Genomic DNA, 8,829 nt, shown 5'->3' with positions numbered 1-8,829 from the left:
GTGTGTGTGTGTGTGTGTGTCCAGTGTGTGTGTGTCTATTGTGTGTGTGTGTGTGTGTGTGTGTGTGTGTGTGTGTCACCAGTGTGTTTGTGTGTTTGTGTGTGTGTGTCCGGTGTGTGTGTGTGTTTGTCCTGCGTTTGTGTGTCCAGTGTGTGTGTGTGTGTGTGTGTGTGTGTCCAGTGTGAGTCTGTCCAGTGTGTGTGTCCAGTGTGTGTGTGTTTGTCCAGTGTGTGTGTTTGTGTGTGTGTCCAGTGTGTGTGTATGTGTGTTTGTGTGTGTCCAGTGTGTGTGTGTTCAGTGTGTGTGTGTGTGTGTCCAGTGTGTGTGTGTCCAGTGTGTGTGTGTGTCCAGTGTGTGTGTGTGTGTGTGTGTTCAGTGTGTGTATGTGTCTCGTGTGTGTATGTGTGTTCAGTGTGTGTGTGTGTGTCCAGTGTTTGTGTGTGTTTGTTCAGTGTGTTTGTGTGGTGGTGTTTAGTGTGTGTGTTCAGTGTGTCTGTGTCTAGTGTGTGTGTGTGTGAGTGTGTCCAGTATATGTGTGTGTGGTGTTTGTCCTGCGTGTGTGTTTCCAGTGTGTGTGTGTGTGTGTGTGTGTGTGTGTGTGTCCATTGTGTGTGTGTGTGTCCAGTGTGTGTGTCCAGTGTGTCCTGTGTGTGTGTCCAGTGTGTGTGTGTGTCCAGTGTGTCTGTGTGTGTGTGTCCAGTGTATGTGTGTGTGTGTGTGTCCAGTGTGTATGTGTGTGTGTCCAGTGTGTGTGTGTGTGTGTGTCAGTGTTACCATGGTTATTATTTACAGGGACACTGAGGCGCCATCATCCCAAACCCTAAACCCTGGATAGAGGGGCTCAGTGAATGTGGAGTGGAATGTGTTCAGGTGGGTCAGTGTGTCAGAGGAGACTCTGTAGAAGGACAGAGTGCCGGCTGGCCAGTCCAGATACACTCCTACTCTGTGGGAGCTGGAGGGGGGGACGTCTATGGTAGTGGACTTATTATTGTGCCAGGCATAGTAATTATTGTCATAGCAGGTCAGACTCCAGGACTTGTCATTCCATCCAATCCTACAGACACCAATCATTCCTCTCCTGCAGATTCCTTTATATGTCACTCCTATACCAGCCCTGTTCCCACTCCACTCTACCTCCCAGTAACAGCGCCCAGTCAGACCCTCTCTACACAGCACCTGATGCCAGTACTGAAATCTCTCTCGGTGATCAGGATACAGCTGCTTCTCTTTCGTAAGTGTCACCTTTCTGTTCTCCTCAGACAGAGAGAGGTGTCTGTTTACTGTGTTTAGGTCCAGTGTGAGATCACAGACATCTGATGGACGAAACCAGACACAATATTAGAAATCATCATCATTCACATTAGAATGTTAACTCACTTTTCACTAATTCATTTAATGTAGATGTTTTTAGGTATCAAAAGGAGAAGTTAAGGTAACTTGAGACTTGCAGAATGATCATATGTTATACTGTATGGTAATATAAAACACACTTATTCTAATTAATTACACACAAACACAGACACACCCACACACACCGGTATGCATGCATGACAAACACACATCCTGAACACACACACACACACACTGGACACACACACACACACACACACAGACACACACACATTGTCAAAGCAACTCTTTGTAAACTTTGGTGTCCCTGATTTGTGCTTCTGTAGAACAACAGCTGATATTTAATATGACCAAGTAAGTAATGATGGTGGTCTTTGACTTTGACTTCACTTGAATTAAGACTTATTCTTAGTCATATACTTCACAGCAGTCAACACTCACATTTTCTAAGTCCAGGTTTCATTGTGTTCTCTCCACCATGTTCCACACTGTAGCGGTAAGCAGAAGAACAGACAGTCATTGAGGGATACACCTGAACTCACACACACACACACACACACACACACACACACACACACACACACACACACACACACACACACACACACACACACACACACACACACACACACACACACACACACACACACACACACACACACACACTCGCACACACACACACACACACACACACACACACACACACACACACACACACACACACACACACACACACACACACACACACACACACACACACAGTCATTATATAACTTTGTCCAAGCGGTCGTAATAAGTGTGTGTAACTTGTGTGTGTGTGTGTCGAGTGTGTGTGTGTGTGTGTGTCCAGTGTGTCTGTCCAGTGTGTGTGTGTCCAGTGTGTGTGTGTGTCCAGTGTGTGTGTGTGTGTGTGTGTGTGTGTCTAGTGTGTGTGTGTTTCTAGTGTGTGCGTGTGTGTGTGTGTGTGTCTAGAGTGTGTATATCTAGTGTGTGTGTGTGTGTCTATTGTGTGTAGCCAGTTTGTGCTTGTGTGTGTGCGTGTGTGTGTCCTGTGTGTGTGTGTTTGTGTCCAGGGTAAGTTTCTCTGTGTGTGTGTCTAGTGTGTGTGTCCAGTGTGTGTGTGTGTGTTCAGTGTGTGTGTGTGTGTGTGTCCAGTGAGTGTGTGTATGTGTGTGTATGTGTCTAGTGTGTATGTGTCCAGTGTGTGAGTGTGTGTGTGTGTGTGTGTCCAGTGTGTGTGTGTGTGTGTCCAGTGTGTGTGCGGGTCCAGTGTGTGTCTGTGTGTGTGTCCAGTGTGTGTGTCTGTGTGTGTGTGTGTTCAGCGTGTGTGTCCAGTGTGTGTGTGTGCAGTGTGAGTGTGTGTGTGTGTGTCCAGTGTGTGTGTGTGCGTGTGTGTGTGTGTCCAGTGTGTGTGTTTGTGTGTGTGTGTGTCCAGTGTGTGTGTGTGTGTGTGTGTGTCCAGTGTACTTGTCTGTGTGTGTGTGTGTGTGTGTGTGTGTGTGTGTGTCTGGTGTGTGTGTGTGTTTGTGTGTCCAGTGTGTGTGTGTGTGTGTCCAGCGTGTGTGTGTGTGTCCAGCGTGTGTTTGTGTGAGTGTGTCCAGTCTGTGTGTTTGTGTATGTGTGTGTCCAGTGTGTGTGTGTGTGTGTCCAGTTAATGTGTGTGTGTGTCCAGTGTACGTGTCTGTGTGTGTGTTGTGTGTGTGTGTGTGCGTCTTGTATGTGTGTTTATGTGTGTGTCTAGTGTGTGCGTCCAGTGTGTGTGTGTGTGTGTGTGTGTGTGTGTGTGTGTCTAGCGTGTGAGTGTGTCTAGTGTGTGTGTGTGTGTGTGTTTGTGTGTGTGTGTGTGTGGGTCCAGTTTGTGTCCAGCGTGTGTGTGTGTGTCCAATGTGTGTGTGTGTGTGTCTAGCGTGTGAGTGTGTCCAGTGTGTGTGTGTGTGTGTGTGTGTTTGTGTGTTTTTGTGTGGGTCCAGTGTGTGTGTGTGTCCAGTGTGTGTGCGTGTGTCCACACCAGACACACACACACTGGACACACACTGGACCCACACAAACATACACACACACACACACACACACACACACACACTAGACACACTCACACGCTAGACACACACACACACACACACACACACACACACACACACACACTGGACACACCGGACACACAGTCTTTATATAACTTAGTCCAAGTGGTGGTCAGAATGTTTGTCTTAACTAGCCTGATAACTCCAACATGTCTGATATGAACATTGACATAAACCCTCTACATACTTGAGTTTCTCCAGTCTGCAGTGTGGATCCTCCAGTCCAGCAGAGAGCAGTCTGACTCCTGAGTCTCCTGGGTGATTGTAGCTCAGGTCCAGCTCTCTCAGGTGTGAGGGGTTTGACTTCAGAGCTGAGACCAGAGAAGCACAGCCTTCCTCTGTGACTAGACAGCCTGACAGCCTGCAAAGAGTCAAATCATATTAAAACCACACTGATTTTCTTTGGTGGTGAAAATAGTGGCAGTGTGTTTTTTCAAAAATTTCAGATATATCAGCGTCCTGAAACCTGCCATATCTATTCATAAATGATTGTATCATTATTAACAATAACAATATATTTTATAGTACGAATATTTGAGTACTGACCATATCAGTTTAAAAAGCAGTATCAGTCAAAAGACAGACAGTGAGGTATCAGATTTAGATTGTATTGAGTATACAGTCCACACCATATCTATTTTGACAGTGAAGCTAACATTTTAAATGTGTCTCTATACTCCAGCATTTTGGATTTGCGATCAAATGTTTCATATGAGGTGACAGTATATAATGTCACCTTTTATTTGAGGGTATTTTAATACAAATCTGTTTCACCGTTTAGAAATGAAAGCACTTTATGTATCTAGTCCCCCTATTTGCAGAAGTCATACGTATTTTGACAATTTCACTTACAGTGTATTAAAGTAGTCAAAAGTTGAGTATTTGGTTGTAAACTCGTTGGTTGTATTTGCAGTTTGTTTTGGTTGTGTTTTGGGTTATGTTTTGTCCAATAGTAACTGAATGGTGGATGATGACTGGAGTAATTTTCTGTCTAAGTGAGTAGATAACATGTTTCTAAACACTACTGAATTAATCCTGATGATGACATGATTAAGAAAAATCATGAATGAATCATGAATAATAATGAGTGAGAAAGTTACAGAGTCTACAACAAAACATGCTAACCTCTCACCATTACCAATAACAGAGGGGGTATGATCCTTGTTCCTCTGTAACTTTCTCATTCATCATCATTCATGATTCATCATGATTATTCATAATCATGGTAGCATCCAAATGAATGTAGAAGTGTTCCGAAACATTTTCTATTCTTACTGACAATACAAGTGAAGTAACTCCAAAATGACAGGACATTATTCACCATTCAGTTTCTATTGGGAAAAACATCATCCAAAACACAACCAATACAAACTGCAAATGCATTAAACCAGTTTGTAGAATCACAAGCTTGATGTAATCACTGCAGGTAAGGAATATGGGACCAAATACTAAACTTATGACTACTTTAATACAATATAAGTGAATATGTCCAAATTATTAAGACTTTTTCAAATGGGAGAACTAGAAACATAAAGAGATTTCATTTCTAAACAGTAACACAGATATGTATGAAAATACTCTCAAATAAAATGTGACATTCTGTACTGTTGCCTAATATGAAACATTCTATCTATAATCCAAAATGCTGGAGCATAGCACCAAATATAAAACTGTAAGCTTCACTGTCCAAACACATATGGTGTGGACTATGTGTGCCTGGTAAACACATGTGGATCTGGTGAACAGTTATCACTTGTTGACCAACTACAGGAATACTGACCTCAGAGTCTCCAGTTTACAGTGGGGATTCCCCAGTCCAGCAGAGAGCAGCTTCACTCCTGAATCCTTCAGGTCATTGTTACTCAGAGCCAGCTCTCTCAGGTGTGAGGGGTTTGACTTCAGAGCTGAGACCAGAGAAGCACAGCAATCCTCTGTGACTAGACAGCCTGACAACCTGCAAGAGTAAAAATCATATTAAAATCACACTGCTATTCTTCAGTGTTGAAAATATATTTTTTCAACATTTTCAGATACATCAGAGTCCTGAAACCTGCAATATCTATTCATGTATGTGTATATACAGTACCAGTCAAAAGTTTGAACAAATCTACTCATTCAAGTCTTTGTTTTGTTTTTTTTAAACTATTTTTTACGTTGTAGAATAATAGTGAAGACATCAAAACGATGAAATAACACATTTGGAATCATGTAGTAACCAAAAAAGTGTTAAACAAATCAAAATAGATTTTATATTTTAGATTCTTCAAATAGCCACCCTTTGCACAATCTTGGCATTCTCTCAACCAGCTTCATGACGTAGTCACCTGGAATGCATTTCAATTAACAGGTGTGCCTTCTTAAAAGTTAATTTTTGGAATTCATTTCTTTCTTAATGCGTTTGAGCCAATCAGTTGTGTTGTGACAAGGTAGGGGGGCTATTCAGAAGATAGCCCTATTTGGTAAAAGACCAAGTCCATATTATGGCAAGAACAGCTCAAATAAGCAAAGAGAAACGACAGTCCATCATTACTTTAAGACATGACTGTCAGTAAATACGGAACCTTTCAAGAACTGTTAAAGTTTCTTCAAGTGCAGTTGCAAAAACCATCAAGCGCTGATGAAACTGGCTCTCATGAGGACCGCCACAGGAATGGAAGACCCAAAGTTACCTCTGCTGCAGAGGATAAGTTCATTAGAGTTACCAGCCTCAGAAATTGCAGCCCAAATAAATGCTTCACAAAATTCAAGTCACAGACACATCTCAACATCAACTGTTCAGAAGAGACTGTGTGAATCAGGCCTTCATGGTTGAATTGCTGCAAAGAAATCACTACTGAAGGACACCAATAATAAGAAGAGACGTGCTTGGGCCAAGAAACACAAGCAATGGACATTACACCGGTGGACATTTGTCCTTTGGTCTGGTGTCCAAATTGGAGAGTTTTGGTTCCAACTGCCTTGTCTTTGTGAGAAGCGGTGTGGGTGAACAGATGATCTCTGCATGTGTAGTTCCCACCGTAAAGCATGAAGGAGGAGGTGTTATGGTGTGGGGTGTACTTTGCTGGTGACACTGTCTGTGATTTATTTAGAATTCAAGGCACACTTAACCAGCATGGCTACCACAGCATTCTGCAGCGATACGCCATCCAATCTGGTTTGGGCTTAGTGAGACTATCATTTGTTTTTCAACAGGACAATGACCCAACACACTTCCAGGCTGTGTAATGGCTATTTGACCAAGAAGGAGAGTGATTGAGTGCTGCATCAGATGACCTGGCATCCACAATCCCCCGACCTCAACCCAATTGAGATGGTTTGGGATGAGTCGGACGGCAGAATGAAGGAAAAGCAGCCAACAAGTGCTCAGCATATGTGGGAACTCCTTCAAGACTGTTGGAAAAGCATTCCAGGTGAAACTGGTTGAGAGAATGCCAAGAGTGTGCAAAGCTGTCATCAAGGCAAAGGGTGGCTATTTGAAGAATTTCAAATATAAAATATATTTTCATTTGTTTAACACCTTTTTGGTTACTACATGATTCCATATGTGTTATTTCATAGTTTTGATGTCTTCACTATTATTCTACAATGTAAAAAATAGTAAAAAATAAAGAAAAACCCTTGAATGACTAGGTGTGTCCAAACCTTTGACTGGTACTGTATATAAATGAATTAATATATCTTTATTAACAGCAGATAAACACTACTAAATTAATCATTGTGTGTGTGTCCAGTGTATGTGTGTGTGTGTCCATTGTGTGTGTGTGTGTGTGTGTGTGTGTGTCCTGTGTGTGTGTGTGTGTGTGTGTGTGTGTGTGTGTGTGTGTGTGTGTGTGTGTGTGTGTGTGTGTGTGTGTGTCCAGTGTGTGTGTGTGTCCTGTGTGTTTGTGTCCTGTGTGTGTGTGTGTCCAGTGTGTGTCCAGTGTGTGTGTGTTCATTGAGTGATACAGCAATACTGACCTCAGAGTCTCCAGTTTACAGTGGGGATTCCCCAGTCCAGCAGAGAGCAGCTTCACTCCTGAATCCTTCAGGTCATTGTTACTCAGATCCAGCTCTCCAGGTGTGAGGGGTTTGACTTCAGAGCTGAGACCAGAGAAGTACAGCCTTCCTCTGTGACTAGACAGCCTGACAGCCTGCAAGAGTAAAGATCATATTAAATCACACTGTTATTCTTTGGTGGTGAGTAATTTTCTGTCTAAGTGAGTAGATAACATGTTTCTAAACACTACTAAAGTAATCCTAATGATGCCATGATTAAGAAAGATCATGAATGAATCATGAATAATAATGAGTGAGAAAGTTACAGAGGCTACAACAAAACATGCTAACCTCTCACCATTACCTTCAAATAAAAGGTGACATTCTGTACTGTTGCCTAATATGAAACATTCTATCTCAAATCCAAAATGCTGGAGCATAGCACCAAATGTAAAACTGTAAGCTTCACTGTCCAAACACATATGGTGTGGACTATGTGTGCCTGGTAAACACATGTGGATCTGGTGAACAGTTATCACTTGTTGACCAACTACAGGAATACTGACTTCAGAGTCTCCAGTTTACAGTGTGGATTCCCCAGTCCAGCAGAGAACAGCTTCACTCCTGAATCCTTCAGGACATTGTTACTCAGATCCAGCTCTCTCATGTGTGAGGGGTTTGACCTCAGAGCTGAGACCAGAGAAGCACAGCCTTTCTCTGTGACTCCACAGCCTGACAGCCTGACAAAGAGATCATCATGATTTCACAAACAAACTGTTATTTTAACACCAGTAGTGTAGATGGACAATGGCAGATGCATTTGGTTTATTCTCTTAATCAATATACAGATTCATCTTCCATCTCCTAGAATTGTATGGTCATATTGTAATACTAATGTGAACATCAATGCATTGATTCATTATGTTATTCAATAATACATATTTTCTCTAAACTTAATATTTATTCCTGATGAGTAGTATTTAAATGTAATTTTATGTACTCACAGAGTAGCTCTGGAGGCTTTGACCACTGGCAGCAGCCTCAGAAGACCTTCCTCTGATCTGGTGTATTTCTTCAGGTCAAACACATCCAGCTCCTTTTCTGAAGTCAGCAACACAAAGACCAGAGGTGACCACTGTGCAGGTGACCGTTTGGCCATTGAGAGACTTTGTGAGCTCAGGTAGCTTTGGATCTCCTCCACTAGAGAATGGTCATTCAGTTCATTCAGACAGTGGAACAGATTGATGCACCTCTCTGGAGAGCGATTCTCCCTGATCTTCTCCTTGATGTACTTGACTGTTTCTTCATGGCTCGGTGAGCTGCTTCTTGTCTTTGTCAGTAGACCTCGTAAGTGCTTCTGATTGGACTCCAGTGAGAGGCCCAGAAGGAAGCGGAGGAAAAGGTCCAGGTTTCCTGTCTCACT

General features: G+C 42.6%; 1 protein-coding gene across 1 annotated transcript; it reads right to left on the bottom strand.

Annotated features, from left to right (window-relative positions):
* Nucleotides 1–786: 786 nt before the first annotated feature.
* On the bottom strand, nucleotides 787–8,565 carry LOC123485261 (stonustoxin subunit beta-like). The gene is made up of 2 exons (XM_045216198.1): nucleotides 8,555–8,565; nucleotides 787–1,309 (listed from the first exon to the last, which is right to left on the bottom strand). The coding sequence occupies exons 1-2, from the start codon at nucleotides 8,563–8,565 to the stop codon at nucleotides 787–789; spliced, it is 534 nt and encodes a 177-aa protein (XP_045072133.1).
* Nucleotides 8,566–8,829: the final 264 nt, after the last annotated feature.

This window comes from Coregonus clupeaformis, unplaced genomic scaffold, assembly GCF_020615455.1.
Source record: "Coregonus clupeaformis isolate EN_2021a unplaced genomic scaffold, ASM2061545v1 scaf0635, whole genome shotgun sequence".
Taxonomy (NCBI): Eukaryota; Metazoa; Chordata; class Actinopteri; order Salmoniformes; family Salmonidae; genus Coregonus; species Coregonus clupeaformis.
Note: the sequence above shows the minus strand (reverse complement) of the source record. Positions and strands in the feature narration are given on the sequence as shown.